The 19,576-nt window shown below is 37.0% G+C and overlaps 2 protein-coding genes across 2 annotated transcripts; one reads left to right on the top strand and one right to left on the bottom strand.

The window, feature by feature from the left end:
* Positions 1-4,568: 4,568 nt before the first annotated feature.
* On the top strand, positions 4,569-8,014 carry LOC143562792 (G-type lectin S-receptor-like serine/threonine-protein kinase SD2-5). The gene has a single exon (XM_077050498.1). It carries the CDS (start codon positions 4,569-4,571, stop codon positions 7,824-7,826), a length of 3,258 nt encoding a protein of 1,085 aa, XP_076906613.1. The 3' UTR covers positions 7,827-8,014.
* On the bottom strand, positions 8,012-10,444 carry LOC143562795 (phosphatidylglycerophosphate phosphatase 1, chloroplastic/mitochondrial-like). Its single transcript, XM_077050500.1, has 5 exons — positions 9,975-10,444; positions 9,803-9,880; positions 9,104-9,177; positions 8,915-9,022; positions 8,012-8,601 (listed from the first exon to the last, which is right to left on the bottom strand). The coding sequence occupies exons 1-5, from the start codon at positions 10,378-10,380 to the stop codon at positions 8,485-8,487; spliced, it is 783 nt and encodes a 260-aa protein (XP_076906615.1). The 5' UTR covers positions 10,381-10,444; the 3' UTR covers positions 8,012-8,484.
* Between the last annotated feature and the right edge of the window lie 9,132 nt (positions 10,445-19,576).

Here is a 19,576-nt window from a genome sequence, read left to right as displayed (position 1 = left end):
CTGATACGTTTTGAAAGATTATATACGTTATTATTAGTTTGAACATAAATCTCATAAATACCATTTTGAGGTTTAGCCTCAAAGTAAAAGATATCATTCAAGTAAGAAGAAATAGCCATGCCATTAAAAACATACTTAAATCCTTGTTCAAACAACAACAAAACTGAAATGATGTTTCTGGTCGAACCAGGAGCATGCAAACAATTATTCAAAGGAAAAACTAGGCCAGATGGACAAGTAAAATGAAATACTCCAGTTGCCTGATACTCTCTTCCCATCTCCAACGATGAGTTCCATACTGCCTTTATTCGGTTTCCTCCACTTCTCAGGCTCCTGTAAGACATTAACGATGTGGAAACCACATCCGGTTTCAAATTCCCATGTGTTGCTAGAGACAATGAAAAGTTCAATAACGTATATGGAAATACCTCGAGAAAAGCCTTCACCATTAGCTCTTTTCATCTTAATCTCAGCAAGGTAATCGGGACAATTTGGCATCCAGTGCCCCATCTTGTTGCATTTGTAGCATTGGCGCTCCTCAAAGGGCGGCGGTGGTGGCTTTGCAACTTTCTTGTTAGTGTTGGTGGCAAACTTGGCAGCAACAGTAACTTTCTTCTTGCATTTTCCCTTATAACCCCGATTCTTGGGTTTTGGCTTCTTGACACCAGCAGATCGGATCATTAGAACTTGATTGTTCCAAGAAGGAATGTTCATCTCAGCCGTTTTGAGCATGTCGTGAAGCTCCGACACTGTCTTCACCCAGGCACTCATATTGAAATTCATTACGAACTGGTCGTAAGAGCTGGGGAGAGAGTTGAGGATGAAATCCGCTACGATCTCATCAGGCAGGGGATAATCAAGTTTCTTAAGTTGATCGATGTGCCCCTTCATCTTAAGAGCATGTGCACTGACGGGAGACCCTTCTGCCATCTTGCAACTAATGAGTTGTTTCATGGTGTCGAAACGTGCTTGACAGACTTGTTTCTGAAACATACCCTTGAGTTGTTCAAGCATCTCATAGGCACCAAAGTCTTCTAAGCCTTTAGCAAGCTCAGAAGTCATGGTTGCTAGCATAATGCTTCAGACATCAGCCGAGTCATCCTTATGCTTCTCAAGAACTTTTCGAGCAGCGGCTGTATTGTTTTCAGGCTCGGTTAGAACAGGTCCATCGAGAACATACATGCGCTTTTCCATGGTGAGAACAAGTCTCAAGTTGCGATGCCATTCGATAAAGTTGGTACCGTTCAGTTTATCCTTCTCAAGGATAGACTTAAGGGCATAGGGTGAGTTTTCGTTTGACGACATCTTATTAATAAAGCGAAAGTAAACTTAATTAGTATTTTCGACGTTGTGGTCCTATTATTCATGACCCATTAACATTAATAAATTAGGAGCATGAGAATCTGGCTTCCAGTTATTAAAGGCAGCTGTAGCACACAATACTAATAAGTGGTTAGGCACACTGACATAGATTTCCAATTGTGAATAGAGCACAACTCTCGGTTATGAGGCCTATTGAGACAAAGATTATCTGAATAGATACGTTTAGCCTCATCTTTGCCCACTTCAAGTCTCCAGACAGCTGTAGCATGTAACAGGAGAGTAAAGTAATAGTTGTCCTAGTATAGTGATGTGTGAAAGGGCCAGATGTGTCAACGAAACGCTTTCACCTTGATATGATAGGCTGGAAAACAAGTGGGTGATGTAGCTCTAAACACTTGAAATTTTGCAGTATGCCTCAAGTGTGACTTGTAGTAGGATTGGCATAAACTATTGGTTTTAAATTGGGATTAATTTTATAATTGCCATATAGAGTAAAAGTCAAATTTTACTGTATTTATTATCAGGACAAATTGATGAACCCTTTTATCTCTCAGGACACTTAGTTTTAAATAAGCTATTAAAAACTAAGTTTGTCGCAATACGGCTAACCAATTTTAAGTTAATAGAAAAACTATTAAGTTATTAGTTTTGTAAATCAAAACGCTTTTAATTTGCAAAACATAATTGGTTAATAAAAATGTTTATTTTCAAATTTATTTGGTATTAGGTCGGTGATATTATAATCCTATTATAAACAACCAAGCAACCACAATAGCAAATTAAATATGTAAATCCATAATGGCCAAAAGAGGTGATCGGTCTCGCTAGAGCCAATTAGGGGGACCGATCGGGTCAAGGGGTTCACAACACAAAACAACCACAAGGATGGACTCTTCGTGCATCCCGTCATCTTGTCCGCACTCCCACTAACTCCAAGAAATCCTTGAGCTCGTCCTCGGTTATCTTCGGGTCTTCTTTATTACAAATTTATAAAACTAACAATAATTTCCTATTACAAATTTGAACCATCCACATGACCAAAAAGAAAACCGAAAATTAAAATAATAATTGTTCAAAACTTTGAACCATCCATATGGCCAAATAACAAGCTCAACAACCAAACAAACATAGGTCGGGGCTGGATTTACATATTCAAAATAAATAATATTCGGGTCGTTTTGACTTGGTCAAATAAAATAAACAAAACTTTGACCAAATCTAAAATTACCCAAAAACAAATAAAGATCAAGAAACTTTAAACGATTTAAAGTTTGTGATGTAGATCCGGTTAAACGAATCGGGATCGACTCGTACGTTGTAACCGCGGCTCTGATACCACTGTTGGTTTTCAACGATGGTTCGGAGAAAACGGTTAATAATAAATCTAACCCGTTTGTAACATATTCGTTTAAGTATGTATTAATCAATTAATATATAAAACGAGTCGAATAAACGCAGCGGATAATACGAACTACCAATGAATCGAAAACCGAACTTGGATTCGATTACAACATATACAAGTACAATAAAACAAACGACAACCATAGATAATAGTTTAAGCTTCATACCTCGGTTATACACAAACCGGGAATAACACCAAGATCTAACGAAAGATACTAGACGGTGACACAATCTGCAGCAGCGGCCGGCGGCAAATTGCTCTGGCGACGGCAAGACTGGGTGGTGGTGGACCGGTTCCGGCGGACAGAAGCCAAACAGCAGCATAGGCTGCGTAAAGAGCAGCTGCTGCGTAAGTGAGCTGCAGCTGGTGGTGTTGAGATCGGCTAGTGGCAGCGGTGGCCGGAAATGGAGCTCGCCGGAAAAATGGGTTCGTCCGAAAAGAGCTGCAGACAGATGTACAAGGGTAGGGAGCAGCACCAGCTGTTTATGAGGGACTGTGGTGGTGGTATGCGATGTCTAGAAGCCGGAGAAGACGGCGGCGCGAAATTCTGGTTGCCGGAAAAAAGGCCGGCGGCGGCTGGTGAAGATGATGGTTAGGGTTTTTAGGTTATTAGTGATAAGGTTCACCTTCTAATAATATATACTATACTATATATAGAAATACCATTAGGTTAAACCATTTTAAACCCATTGGGCTTAAGCCCAATTACCAACTAAAGTCCAATCTGCCATTCAATCTTTGCTAATTGATTGTGTCGGCCCAGTTAACGATTAAGTGAGCTTAACGTTCGTTATTCTCGGTGTAACTCTTACCGGGTCACAATCGGGTCAGCCCGCATTGACTTGACCCGAACCGACCATAAAATCCAACAAACCTCTCATGCGAGTTTTAAACACTAAAAATAACGACTAAATCGACAAATTGACAGCGTCGTTTCGTTTACCGATAAATATATAAATACATAAAAAAGTTTTGGCCCCCGAAAAAAATTATGTGCCTCGGCCGAAGGTCCGGCTCGCACACCCCCAAGCCGGCCCTAAAAGCGGATAAAGACACAGAATAAAGGTGTATCAAATTTAATATGGTAGAATGATGGTTGTAGCCTTTTGAAATCGATTGAGGAAAACAAATAACCCGATTGAGGAATGTGGTGGCGTAGGGGGTTATCTTTCTTGTCCCAAATAATAAGCAGAAGAGCGGTGAAATCTGACAGAGCGGCGATTAACCGAAGAGGAAAAGTAAGAAAAATGATAAGCAGAAGAGTCGTGGCGAGAGAGCACCACGTCAATCCACTCAAATAGCAATGAATTCCAGAAAATTTCAGTTGCATTTTAATATTGGGTATAATGCTTGGTTAATAAAATGCAGCACACTACTTGAATTTTTAGATTTACTATATTGGATTATTTATCATGGATAAGATGAATAATAGCCAGATATACTTTTAGAAAATATGTTACAAATCCTTTAGGTAAGTTTATAAAATGTTTGATAGTTTACAGAAATAACGAGATGAATATTCATATTTTTGTGAAGATAAACATTTACTAGTATTCAAAACTACGAGTTTCCATTTTCTTGAAAGAACAAATCATCAAGTTTATTCTTATTTTAATTTATTTAATTATTTTTTTTTTTGAGAGAAATATCTGGTAACAATTTAAATCAAAATGAAAATGGATAAGAAACTTGTGTCTCAAACTAGAGGCTGATCTAACACCGTAAGCTTGACTCAAATGAGTCAACGTTGAAGACTGACTCAAATGAGTCGACGTTGAAGACTTATAACAGATTGGATATATGAATCATGCATTCTTCATCCTTCACTGTTCATCAGTCAATCATGAGGATTAATTCTGGTTTCTTCTTTGGCTTTTCTCTAATTATCATGTTATCACCTAGTCCCACCACTGCCCAGCCTTCTGAATTATATCCCACAGCAAATCTTTCAACTACATGGACCACCAACGGCTCGTATGACATGCTCGTTCTCCATAGAGAAACCAATATAGCTGTATTCACCTTAGGCTTCCTCTGTGAAGAAAATTGTACCTCTTACATCTTTGGCATATTCATTTCTCCAACCACGAAATCCCCTGGGCAATCTGAATCAGTTTGGCTTGGGTATTCGCTCGGGAACAATACAACACTGAATTTTACTGCAGCTGGAGACTTGGTGCTAACGGAAGATGAATACACATTTTGGAGCACCTACACTTCCAGAAAAGCGGTTGCTGGCATGAACCTCACCGATACCGGAAACCTGGTGTTGTTTAATGACCAGAACTCGGTAGTTTGGCAATCTTTTGATCAGCCAATAGACTCTTTGTTACTTGGACAAAAGCTGTTTGCAGGTCAAGAACTGATATCTTGTTATTCTTTCAACGGTCTATCGTATTCTCTTCAAGTCACGGATAAAGGTGTGTTCGGCTATAAAGAATCACAAGAGTGGTCTCAAACCTATTTCAGTAGGTTCATCTATGGAAACAATACAACAGGAAGAAGATACATGAGGTTCTTGAACGGGAGTTTGTCATTCTTCACGGATTCTTCCGAGCCAAGTGATCCTTCTTATGTAATTGACATACCTAAAGCTTCATCAGCTCAGTATATGAAACTAATACCAGATGGGCATTTGCAAGTATTTGAATGGCAATCTGAAAAGTGGACAATGGTAACCGATCTTACTACAGTTTTTCAATCATATTTTTATACAGCAAATCTTTCAACTACATGGGATGTCAGTCACTCATATCTCCAATCCATGTTCCATAGAGAAACCAATGGAGCTCAATTCTCCTGTGGCTTTATCTGTGAGGGAGATGGGACCGACTGCAAATCTTCTCACTACATCTTTGCCATAGTCATTTCTCCAGCCATTGACCCTAGGGAATATCAAGTCGTTTGGTCAGCCAACCCTGACAATCCGGTCACAAAGAATGCGATACTGAATTTCACTGCAGCTGGAGACTTGGTCCTAACGGATGGAGATGAAACCATAGTATGGACCACCAACACCAAAGGAAAATCCGTTGTTGGCATGAACCTAACTGATATCGGAAATCTGGTGTTGTTTGATCAACAGAACAAGGTAGTTTGGCAATCTTTTGATCACCCAACAGATTGTTTGTTACCTGGCCAAAAGTTGTTTCAAGGTCAAAAGCTGAGATCTAGTGTTTCGTTAACCAATTCAACACGTCAGAATGGTATGTTTTTTCTTCAAGTAACAGAAAAAGGTTTGTTTACTTATGTTGAATCAAGCCCACCTCAACCCTATTACAGTATCTATAGCAACGATACAAGTAAAGGAAGAAGATACATTAGGCTCATGAATGGGAGTTTGTCATTATTCATGCAACCTTCCAAGCCAAGTGTTCCCGATGTTGTTATTGACATACCTAAAGCATCATCAACTCAATATATGAAATTAATGCCAGATGGGCATTTAGTAGTGCTTGAATGGAACTCTGGATCCAACAACTGGAAAGTGGTAGCCAATCTTCTTATGGATATTGATGTAGGAGAGTGTGGTTATCCTTTGGCTTGCGGAAGAAATTCCATTTGCTTGGCTGATAAACAATGCATTTGTCCCGGACATGATTATTTTAGAGCAGTGAACGATCGCCAACTCAACCTGGGATGCTCTGCAATTACTCCCCTCTCATGTAACTCTATACAAGATCATCATTTTATCCAGCTTGAGAACGTCAAGTACTTCACCTTCTATTCTGTTATTTTCGACATGGTGGGCGTGAGTATGGAGACTTGTAAACAAGCGTGTCTAAACAATTGTTCATGCAAAGCAGCTTTTTTCCAGCACCATTTTAATTCTGCAAATGGAGAATGTTATTTACCTTCAGAGTTATTTACAATGAACACTGTAATAACATATTATAATGTTTCAGCTTTCATAAAAGTCCAGAATGTTACATCACCTCCTCAAGTTGCAACATTCGCAGGCTCTAAGGATCATTCTTCTCCTCAAGTTGCAAGAGTTGTAGGCTTTACGATTGGAGGTTTTGTGCTTTTTCTTCTTGTGGTCATAGGTTGTATTACATACGTAGTCCACAAGCGAAAAGGGGATACAGAAATGGAGGAAGACTATTTAGATCAAGTTCCAGGAATGCCGACACGGTTTTCTTATGAAGAGTTAAGAATAGCCACAAATGATTTTCGTAAAAAGCTTGGTGAAGGAGGATTCGGATCTGTTTTCGAAGGCACCCTAGCAGATGGAGCCAAGATTGCAGTAAAATGTCTTGAAGAACTTTCACACATTAAGAAATCATTCCTAGCTGAGGTTCAATCCATTGGCAGCATTCACCATGTAAACCTAGTTAGACTTCATGGATTCTGTACATGGAAATCACAACGATTTCTAGTGTATGATTTCATGAGTAACGGGTCATTAGATAAGTGGATCTACCATAGAGTTCGGGACCATGTACTGGGATGGGAATGTAGAAAGAAAATCATTCTTGATATAGCCAAAGGTTTAGTATATCTCCATGAAGATTGTAGGCAAAAGATTGTGCATCTTGATATCAAACCTCAAAACATACTTCTTGACAAAGATTTGAATGCCAAAGTATCCGATTTTGGGTTATCTAAGCTCATTGACAAAACTCAAACCGAAGTGATGACTACCATAAAAGGAACACCTGGCTATATTGCTCCAGAATGGTGGAGCTCAATTATCACTGAAAAGGTGGATGTGTACAGCTTTGGGATCATTCTCTTGGAGATCTTATGTGGCAGGAAAAATTTCGATAGATCTCTGCCAGAAGAAAGCTGGCACTTGCTCTCTGTCTTTCAGAAGTGCTGGGAGCAAGGAATGTTGTTAGATATGGTTGATGAACACAGTGAAAATATGCAAATAAATGGCACAGAGGTTGTAGAGATGATGAAGATGACTTCATGGTGTTTACAGAATGATTATACACGCAGGCCTTCAATGTCTTCAGTGGTTAAGGTGTTAGAAGTAGGAATGAGCGTTGAAACAAACTTGGATTATAACTTTACAGATCCAAGACTGCGTAAAAACAATAGTCAGAAGAAAGAGTTAACACCATTGTTGGCTTCTGTTCTATCTGGGCCAAGGTAAGTAGCTTCAAAGGTTGTGGATCGTTTCTATGCTTTCTGTATTTTGTTTCCATACAAAAGTATATTGGCTTTATGCGTGTACAATATTATTGAGTTCATATTATAACTGTTGCAATAAATTCCAACTATTAGCTGCTTGTTTTATGTGTTATAATTGTTCAATCCAATGGTGTTTTTATTACCAATAAACCTCAGGTCTTCTTCTGGTGCATATTGATCTCACTGCAATCAACCGAGTCCATTTGTTTGGAGGTCTTGTCTGCCACTACCATATCCGCCACCCTCGTCGCTAGCCTCTACTAAAGAAAATATAACTGGTGAACCCATTTTGATATTTCTTTACATAGTAGAGTTGGTTCAACCGACTCTATGTCCTTTCCTTAAACAAAACCGTTATTCAAGTTTCACGAATTTCAAAACAAACGAGCTACCATGTAATCCAAACTAGCAAAGCATCTTATATAGGCACAAATGTTGCTAGCTAGTTCAAGAAATAAACTCCTTTTAACTTAACCAATAACTAAAATTTGCTGCATCGCACACAATATATAGTTTCATTGAGTAAATAAGAATAAGGTAACAAAAAGAATCATATATAGGGGGCTTGCGCCTCATAAAATGACTTCAATTCCTCATTTTTCTAGTTTCTACGGCATTCCTTAAATAGTTGATGGTGCTTTCACGCAATCTAAAGCGTCCGGAAGAAGCCTCGCATTCGCTGGCTTTAACCCCTTTCTCAACCACCACTTTAGAAGAGCTTGTTCGATCTTCCTCACCTGAAAATATATAAGTATACAATCATAAATATGCCCAGTTTTTCACTTGCATATTGCCACTATCTATGTTTACATATAATGAACAAAAAAGCAGTTTGCCCAAATTTTGGATCAAATTGCCCTCATTCACAACAATCTAAGTTATGACATGCGAATATTAAGTAGTATTTAGTAGTTAATAGTAACTAACACAATTATGTTTCTTATAAGTACTTTGAGATGCTATATATGTAGCTGAATCAGCTGATTCGCCTAACATGTTACCTAGGGTCCTAGGCCGTATTAAAGTTTAATAAAGATAAGATAGTAAAACCTGCTTAACAATGAATGTCTCCTCTGCAACACTCAGCGGGGCAGTTAATATAGTAAGAAACCCGTTTCTTTTCCCGTAGACAATATCTGTGAAGGTCCGATCACCCACCTGTAAAAAAAACATTTTTGTATGATAATTTATTTAACTTTAACAAACACCAAATTAATTTTTATAGATAATACTTGGTACCATAATGAGCTTAGATGAATCACATCCAAAATGCCTTTCAACTTCTTCAGCTGAACCAGCCGGTTTCTTCATCTCTGGTATGAGCATTTAAAGAAACAAAGTGCATGAATTCGTCATCAGTTTAGAGAAATCAAGTATCCACAAGCACACATTTCCCACTTGTGACATGACACGCAAACCTGACATGAACCTAGCACGACGTTCACGGGTTTGTGTTTGTTATAAAATGGTTTGGGTCAGTTTAGGGCCAGGTTCGGATCAATCCGGATACCTATATATTTTTTATGTTTTTTTTCTAAATATGATTTATACAATAAATTAAGTTGATTGGGTATCTTGTGCAAAACTTAAAACTAAAAAGGAAATTAGCATAATATATTATAATTAAAAATGTAAGTGCTTTGTATAAATCTGAAATTTATATTTGTTGTGAAAATGTAAATGTAAAGTATTATTATAAGAAAACAATAAAAAACAAAAAACTTCCGGGTAAAACGAGTCGTGTTCAGCTTCACTTGCCTTACATGATTTTCAGATTCAGGTTCTTGTCAAATTTTCCAGATTTATCGTCAAACTTTCGAGTTCGTGTTGAGTTGGACCCGCCAACCCATGAACACGACCCATGTAACACCCCTACTTGAAAACATGTAAGCTCAATTCAAATGGAGGATATTATAAGGAATTCATTTAGACACTTACTATGTCTAATTACTCGAATTCCAATAGCAAACTCAATCGCCTTTGCTTTCCTGTCATCAGGATCATACTCCTCAAGTCCTAATCCCAATTGAAAGTAGTAATCGATCACATCACAATTCACAAACCATTCAAAATAAACGCAAACTTATCGGTTGGGTTGAAACTAATTTACCAGCAGAGTTACTGAAAACTGCAATGTTGTTCCCAAAAACCGATTTGCAAGACTCCACAGACGCGGTAAGCGGACCCCACAAATCTAAAGAGTAAGGAACAGTAAGAGTGTTATCCTTATCAAACACCACACCTTCAAACCCCTTTGTCTTCAAAGCAGCCCAATCAATATATGTTACATCAGGTACCGAAACATGAGGTATCATCCAATGCCTGTTTCTGGTAATCACCGAAACTGTAAACAGAATCCCTTGGACGTTAATCCTCTGGCCAACTGCTGCCTTTAAGTCTGCCCACCGCATGTTTGTGACATTTCTTCTATGAGATTTAACACATGAACGAATTCTGGTGTTAGAGGCATGGTTGATTGGGTGAGTGTGATGTGGTGGAGACAGGGTATACAACATTTTACGAGGATATTATTGTTATTATTATTATTATAATAGCATGATGAGATGCCCATTTGTGGAATCTAAACGCTTGATGTTTGGAGAATCTTGTGTGTGTGTTTTGGTTTGGAGTTGAGATTGATTTGACTTTATAAAGGATTGTGGCCACTAGTCGTGGATGTGTGGGATGAAATGGATTTGGTTTGTGTGGAATAAAACTTGTAACACAGAAATTTTTTTTTTTTTTTTGAACTATAAGCTTTTATAAACAACCAAATAACCGAACAAAACCGAAACACCCACAAGCTGCCTCCACAACCCGGAGAGCAGCCCAAAACAACGAAAAAACGTTACATAAGCTCAAATTTACACCATTTCGACCAATCTAAATTTTTGTTTTTACCCCTATTCAAAAACAAAAAGAAAACAAAAAAACAAGCGACTTTATGTCTCCTGTTAAATCTTCAGTATTGACTTATTTGCCTTTAAACACCTTTTCATTCATCGCTTTCCAAATTCTCCAACACGCTACAATAACAAAGCCATGAAACACTTCCTTCTCCTTCTCATCGAGCTTAACAGTCTTGTGCAACTCTAAAAGATTTGTTACCGAAAAACTGAAAATACGATGAATTTTACACCATCGGCTAATATGATCCCAAACTAGCGCCGCAACCGCACAACCTGTAAACAGATGGTCCCCCGTTTCCACACCCATCTCACAAAACACACACAAATTATCTTCAACTCTTAAGTTTCTACGCTCCAAGGCTCCCCGAGTAGGAATTCTATTCATCTCAGCCCTCCAAGCATGAATATTGCACTTAGCTAGCACCCATTTGCTCCATTTCATAACAAAATTATTTCCCGCTACATTACTTTTGAGAAACATACCTTTAACGACCTCACCGAGAAAACACCTTCTTTATCACCGAGTCAAACCCAACTATCCGGGGCCCTCCTTCCACCTAGTTGCGATCATTAAGTGGATGCAGATTTCCCACTCTGCCCTTTCTTGGGATGTGCTTGGGCTCTTTATCCAATTCCAAGCCCAGCCGATCCTTCCTTCAAACCGTCAAAAACGCTCCTTAACTCTGCACTTTTTGTTCAGCTCCAACTTGAACAGATTGGGGCAAACATCTTTTAAGTTGTGACTCCCCACCCAATTATCATACCAAAAAAAGCAATCTGTGACCATCACCTAATGAACCTTTTATTATGTCCACCACCCTAATTCCATCCCAAGTAAGACTATTTAACGCCTTAGCTATATTCAGTCAAACACCAGTATTGCCTCTCTTACTCGGGACAACCTCCTTGTCTTTAACCTGATAGTGAATGGAGTCAATAACTTTTTCCCATAACCCATCAACTTCAGTCTTATATCTCTATCCCCATTTAGCTAGCAACGAGTTATTAATATCTTTAAGCCTCGATATGCCTAATCCACCCTCACTTTTAGGTGACGTCACCCTCTCCCAAGCCACCCAATGAATCTTTCGAGCGTTAATAGACCCTCCCCGAAGAAACTGTTTTGTAATCTTTTCAAGATTCTCCACAACTTTGTTTGGAACTTTAAAATAGAGAAGTAATAAACCGGAAGACTTTCGAGCACTGCTTTAATCAACACCACCCTACCTCCAATAGAAAGAGAATGGGATCTCCAAATCGCCAGTCGTTTCTCAAAAATGTCCATAACATCAGTTGGTGTGGGCCTACGGGGTGGACCTAGATGGGCAACCCTCCACTTCCTAAACACCTGTAGTGGTGTTGAGGGCGTTTTTGGGTGATGTGGCATGTGGTAAGCGTCCCATTACGTATGCCCTTGCACTATATCCGATATCAAAGTAATATATTGTTATTTGTCAATTTATGTTGGTAATACACAATTTAAATTCATATAAACCATTTGATAATAAGAATCGTGACAATTGTATTCTATTTTGAATGCTTTCATTTATTCTTCTCGTTTATTTATGCACCTTTAGACCTTTAGTCATCTCCTATTGCTCGTGTTTTAAGTTTTCTTTAGTTTTAAGATATGTTTGGTATGGGGTAATATAATGGACAAATAAATGACGAGAAAATGTATCCGACAATAGAATAAAATGAATCATTACTTTGTATTGTTTGGTATATATGAATAGAAATGGGGTAAATAGGAATACTCATGATTCAAAATGTAGAAAACTTACCAAAATAATAAGAATGATATTGGCGGTGATGATGGTAGCAGCAGTGATAGTAGCGACGAGAGTGGTGGCGATAGTAGTGTTGGTGTTGGTGACAGTGGTACATCAATTACACAGTCAATTCAAAAGGCGGTTATGACACAACTTGTTGCCCGTTACATGTCACTTTATTGTAATCGTTTGAATGGTAAATTATCTACTATTATAATCAACAAAAATATGATTCAACCACATATTCCTTAATTAGCCTAATATTTTGCCAAGTGTCACCCCTATCTATCCATCTTGAATTCTTAATTATTTAATTAATATAAATCATTTAAAATATTCCATAACTTATCTTTTTATCCCTATCACATTCCACTGTTATTTACAATTTAATAATTTATACAGAATAATAGTCTTAATAATTTCATATTAAAAAGTGAATGCATTAAATTTATACTTAATCTTATTGTTAAATTAAACTATAAACTACATTTAAAACTTTAATTTTTGAAAACCATTCATGATTATTAAAATCTTTCACTTTCCATCTATAATTATAACTTCAATTATATTCTAAAAAATATTATAATAGTAACATGGTCAAAAGCTTAGAAACTAATTTTATATAATCTCACTATTCTATGTGTTTTATTAACATTTGTTTATTTCACATAAAAACAAATGTTACAAGTTTTGGACAACCATTCAACAACGGTAATATTCATTGTCGGCCATTCAACATGCTCATGTGCATCAAATCTACATAGATACCTTTCAGGAAAATACATGTGAATATGACCAAAATATCTTACAGACGATGTTATCCAAAACCTATATATGTTGGTTTCATATTGTTTGTGATGTTTTTTTTTGTTTTAAAATAGTGAAGCGGCTTTTTATATTTAAGATAATGTGTTTTATGTTTGAAAGTACCTTTTCAGTTTTTGTGGATTTGTATTGTTTTAAACTCTTAGTATCCGGTGTTTTGATTATATATATTTTTTGAATGTTAAACACATATATTAGTTTATATTGCTTTATAAGAATATATTTATTTAAACTTTAAGTACAGTTTATTTAAGTATTTGTATGAGTTGTATCAATATTTTTTATTAAACACCATTATTCTTAAATATATAAATCCTTATATCAAATTAATATTAGTACTAAATGATTTATGTTTTTAGTAACAATCGTGTGTTATTAGTAAGAAAAGTTGATTAAATAATTTTTAAACATTATATACAAGGAAAGCTTTTAGATTATGTCGCACTTTTATAGATTAATACTAGGGGTGTGTGCGTGGTGGGTTTGGTGTGGTTTTTGGCTATAACCTAACCAAAAATAAAAACTTCGGTTTTTGGAGTTTTTGAAACCGTTCGGTTTCGGTTTTTTTGGTTTTTGTTTTAGTTTCAGTTCGGTTTCGGTTTCTGCCATCAGTTTTTGTTTCAGATTGGTTTTTCGGTTTGGATTATATTCGGTTTCGGATTGTTTTTTTTTCTTGCACATCCCTAATTAATACTAGAGATGAAGTCAATCTTCTAATATTCAACGAAGAGGGTAACTACAAAAATGTTGTATACGAAGAATTTTTTAGAGATCAATGAAGAGGGTAACTACAAAAATTTAATTTTATTCAACGTTGTAATACATTTTCACATTCATCTAATACCAAATTAGTATAAGTATTTCATGTTGTGTTGTTCTTTTGTTAATATAGTTTATCCGACCCATGTATACACGGGTATTTAACCTAGTTATTTTACATATATAAATAAAAATTAGTTAATAAAACGAAAATTTCCATAAATAGGCTTCAATGAGCATGTCCCGTATTCATTCTTTGAGCTTTATGTCAGCCGAATATAGAAAGATTCCAATGACACTTTCATAGACTTTTAGCCATAAACTATTGCTTGTAAATAAATAAAAGAAGACTATACAAAAGATATTATTTGCTTCATCTTAAACAGTCATACTACTTATATAACTTGGATAATGCATCATGCAAGCATGCATAAAATTTTTCATTCAAATAGGAAACAAACGAACATTGAAAACACGAAAACAATGGGGCTTCTTGCAACAATTGGAATCGGGTACGTGTTTTACATTTATACTTGGATTGGAGAATTTGAAAGTTTGTTTCATGAAACTAGTTTAACTTTGTTAATTTTGTTATAGGCCAGGTATACGATTCGTTTCCCCTTGTAAGTTACACTTTCTATCATTAACATACAAATTTGTCCAAGTTTGGTTGTCTTAGTTTTTGTTAGATGTCTAATACCATAAGATTAAACGGACACGAACCAAATATAAGAAAAAAACTGGGGAAAAAAGTCAAAAACCCTTACATCATACATGGGAGAAAGGGTCTTGACGGATCCAAGCATTAGCTAGTTGGTTGCATTTGGCTGACGAGTGGTAATATTGTTAGTGATTAGGCTGAGGGGTGCGGAGCGCTAGTCAGGGCGCGTGAGGGACTTCGATAGCGCCCCGGGGCGCGAGAGCCACACCACCGGGGCGCGAGAGGGGCGCGAGAGGGGCGCGAGAGCGGAAAACGAGGCAGGCGCCAGGAGGCTCGCGCGCGTGAGTGGCTGTGGGAAATGGGAAAGAGCCGTTGGAAGGCTTTAATAATGAATAAAAATATTTTTTTTTTTTTAACAAAATCATCTATATATATCACAATACATATATCACAATACATATCAAACACAACCATTCTCACATACTACAACCAAAACGAATATCACACACCACACCCAAAACCCAAAATCACCCTATCTTCGAAACCTTTTTTTAAAAACATGTCTGGAAATTGGTACCCAAACCTAGATTCAGATTACCCTTACGACGATTTATGGTCGGCACCGGAACAACCGATGTTTTATTCGGGGTCGCAACAATCATCCGGCTTTCAACCATCCAACATGCAACCGTCTCCTAACTTTGTAGTTCCGGAGACACAAGAACCGGAACCAGAAGGTGAAGCTGCGGGACAAAGAAGACGCGTCCACCGGAAAAAACAACTTGCAACGGACGGGTCGGGTTCGGCTTCGACCGGAAGGGCGAAACGGAAAATCACTCCGTGGTCATCGGATGAGAAGGAAGCCCTGTGTCGGGCTTGGATAGCCATTTCTGAGGATCGGCGTTGCGGTAATTGTTTTAACGTTTTTAAAAATGATTGTAAATAAAAAGTTAAATAAAAAAGTTAAATGGCTTACAAATTTATTTACATAATTTTGCAGCCGACTACCAAAAGAGCAAGGTCTTTTGGACAAAGGTTAGGGAGACGTTCTATTCGCTCGTTGGGAGTACAGAGCGGAATCCCGATATGATTTCGGGTCGGTGGACCGAAATTAGAAAATTTGTCGGCTTGTTTACTAATCTGTTCAACAGGAACGCCGGTCGTATGAGACCAAGTGGCAGTGACGATTTGGCGGTCTATAATTTCACTGTCGAAGAGTGGAAGCAGGAGTGCCTGCGGAGGTATGGGGCGGTGAAGACGTGGGACGGTGTAAAGTTGTGGGAGAGGTTGAGAAGGTGTGCCAAGTGGGTTGAGCTGGTGGCGCCGGACCTTGATGCGGAAGTAGGGCCGAAACGGACTAAAACTAGTTCGTCTGGAGCGTACAGCACAACGGACGGGTCGGATTGCCGGGTTGGATTCGACCTAAACGTTGCGGGGGAGGAAACGTCTTCACCGCCGAGGAGGCGGCCATTGGGAAGGGACGCCAGGGGGAAAAAACCGGCTGAGGGGGAAGCCGTAAACATCAACGATCTTGTTGAATCCCTCAATAAATTCAACAAAACCCTGGAGGTGGTCTCTGTTGACAAAAAGGAAAAAAAAAGAATGAGAGATTTGGACTTCCTTGCAAGAGACTTCAGCCACCTAAATCCGGTCGACCAAATGCTGATGGAAAAACAAAAGGAACGTATCCGGAAGAGGTTGATCGAAGAAGACGAAGCCGAAGAATAAGAATAATGTTAATGTGTTTTTTTAATTTTTTTTAATTAATGTGTTTTTTTAATTTTTTAGTACTTTAATTTTTTTTATATATTAATGTGTTTTTTTAATTAATGTGTGTTTGTTTAAATAATTACTTGTTTTTTTAATAATACGTTTTTTTAATACATTTATAAAAAAATAAAAAAATAAACCGCTCGCGCCCCCTCTCGCGCCCCTCCACACCATGCCCCGGGGCGCTATCACCACTACCAATACCCATCTTATCAAGTTTCTCTCTCTGCCACACGTCACAATATTATTGGATGGCGCCCCCACTCACGCCCCCTCTCGCGCCCCCCACACCCCTCAGCCTTATGAGAAATGAAACAACAAACATGGTTTATATAGATTATAGAGTGCTAAAACGTCCAAACACCACTACAGGTGGGGGCGTTACTGAAGAAAATGAGTTGGGGGCGTTAAGCTAGGCACGACAATGCATTTATGTTTCACTATTTCAATTTGCATTTAATTAGAGTATCCAATCAACTTCTTACACAAATTGTTCCATTTACATTTTTATTTAACTTGAAAATTATTTTAGTTAATGTGATGGAGAGAACCCACTACTCACAAAAATATTTTAGTTAATGTGATGAGACGTTTTATGTAATTAATTAACTAACTATTACAGTTGCCCTTATAGCTTTGAATACCGTGGTTTGGAAAGAAAGAAAAGCTTACCGATAATACGTGGTTCGAGAATAGAAAAGAAAAGCGTATAACCCTTCATTTTAGTTTGCTTCATTTTCTTTACCATATACACAACCTTTTATTATTCTTTTTTCCACTACTACAGAATTGTTGTCTTAAAAGCGGTCAAATGTTTCCTTTGAAGCGGTTTGTAACCGCTTTTATGTGCATCACTGTTAATCGAGTTTTGTGTTCACTTTAAAGCGGTTTTCTATTTTTCAATATATTTAAAGCGGTGCACTGTTAGAAGCGGTTTCCTCACCAAACCGCTTTAAACTTTACAAACTACAAATTGGATAAGATGTGCGTTGGAAATTCAATACTAAATATATATAAATAACAGTAGCAGCAAGCTTTAATTTAATATGAATAATAAATAGCTGTTTTATTTAAAAAAAACTGCTATACATTAAAAGTATTATGAAACAAAAATTGCTACACATCACCAAAATTATACAAATTTTTCGAATTCGACAATACGAACTATACAAATTATCCAAATTCAACAATAAATCTAACTTAATGTGGGGCTGTTTTCAAACAATCTATCAAAAAGCGGCGTCATTGCTCTCATTATCGTATTCCCGATCTCCACGAGCGTAGCAAATCCCGATTTTGCTAAATCTATAAATAGATAAATAAAGTTAGAATAATCCGAACAAAACCACAATCTTATATATAAGAGCCCCGCAAACCTTAACAAAAAAACAACCCAATCGGAAACTAACCTGTAAACGAAAACCCAGAACAAAAATCCGAACCTTTATTTTCACTTTACCACTAAAAGACTAAAACCAAACCCAGCCCGAATAACCAAAACATATATTGTAAGTTGTAACTAACCCCAAATTAGTAGAATACCCTTGGTAACCAAAGTTAATCTAAACTACTGTTATAGAAACATTGTTTACACATCCTCAACAAACCCATATAAGCAATAAAAACATAAACTAATGACCACCGTATCACATGGAGTATAAACAAATTTTAGATGTCGGTAGCAATAGATTCTAGCTATTAGCTAATTATCTATAACTTTGAACAACAAAAAAATAAGTGTTCGGGTTCTGTTTTTAGAATAAAACCCAAACAACTCAACACAAGCCCGAATAACAAAGACTTAGGAGCTAAAAAAACGAAAAGTATACCCAATATATAGTTCACGAAACAAATTATCATGAATATATAAAAAATACTTACATTGTTGAGGAATTGATTATGGTAATGATAAACAAATTCAAACATATGCTTTATAAGCATATATCCACATTCCAAGTGCTTTTTTGTTGCTTGCACTACAACAAAAAAAAAACACAATTAAGAGGAAACCAATTAATAAAAACTAAAGAACTAAAAAAAATAGAAAACATACCTTAACCATGTTCCAAATAAGATATTTATCTTGGTCCTTAATGCCTTTTAAGAAGTAAAATTTAAATAATGCAATAAAAGAATCATAATCAGTACATATAAGTAAACAAATTGATTTTCTTTTGTAAACACAAGTGTCAACTAATCTATCTAACACATATTAAAAAGCTCCAACACAGTTAATCAAAAAGAAAACAACAAATGGCATATTCACACAACCCCTTGTGGGCATTCACACATCTAAATAATCGAAGAACCGACAAGCTAGATACCACATGCCTAAACCGCCCCAAACAGTTATTCTAATATATAAGAAGCTCTAGTATTTACCTTTTCATGAAATTTGGAGAAAAAGCTTCAAATTGATAGCCAGGTACCTCGTTTAGGGTTCACCGTTTGGCCGGTGAAGCTGAAATTGATGGCACGGTTCGCTTTGTGGTTCACAGATTCGCTTTGTGAAGATGAAGACGATGGCGGATTAGGAGAATAGAGAAGACGATGTTGGGGTTTGATAGATAGATTTGGGGTTTAGGGATTGAAGTTTGAAATATTTGGGGAAAAAAAAAAGAATGGTGGGTTAGAAGACACGGGCGGGAAATGAAATTAGATGATGAAACTATATCATATATTATAATTATTTTGTATGTATTATGTATTAAATCATATGTCATATATTATAAAACTTGTGATCACCTAAGCACTTTTAAGAAAACTTGTGATCTTAAGGTGATTTCATAAGTACTTTTGGCATTAGGATAACCTAACCACTTGTATGAGTAAACTCACACGTGTGTATAATTAGGACGACTTGATTTGAAACCATGACTATATGATCACCTTAACATGGCGTTCAAAGGTGTTGATGGGATTTAACATACCAACTAAACATATGATGTTTAACCGATCCCATAAAACTAGAAGTTGCAAAGGTTTGCAATTGTCAAACGTTGACTACCTTGTTAAT

Source organism: Bidens hawaiensis, unplaced genomic scaffold, assembly GCF_021521415.1.
Source record: "Bidens hawaiensis isolate Kalapana, Puna unplaced genomic scaffold, B.hawaiensis_p1.1 tig00021170_1, whole genome shotgun sequence".
Lineage (NCBI taxonomy): Eukaryota > Viridiplantae > Streptophyta > Magnoliopsida > Asterales > Asteraceae > Bidens > Bidens hawaiensis.
The sequence above is the reverse complement of the archived record's forward strand: the minus strand, read 5'-3'. Positions and strand labels throughout refer to the sequence as shown.

Bases quoted from the DNA above. Each gene is read 5' to 3' on its own strand.
- LOC143562795 (XM_077050500.1), bottom strand. From the start codon at position 10,380: ATGTTGTATACCCTGTCTCCACCACATCACACTCACCCAATCAACCAT. The intron at 9,881-9,974 runs GTAAATTAGTTT...AATTGGGATTAG, and splicing joins AGTTTTCAGTAACTCTGCTG to GACTTGAGGAGTATGATCCT. The intron at 8,602-8,914 runs GTTTTACTATCT...ATATATTTTCAG, and splicing joins AGACATTCATTGTTAAGCAG to GTGAGGAAGATCGAACAAGC.
- LOC143562792 (XM_077050498.1), top strand. From the start codon at position 4,569: ATGAGGATTAATTCTGGTTTCTTCTTTGGCTTTTCTCTAATTATCATG.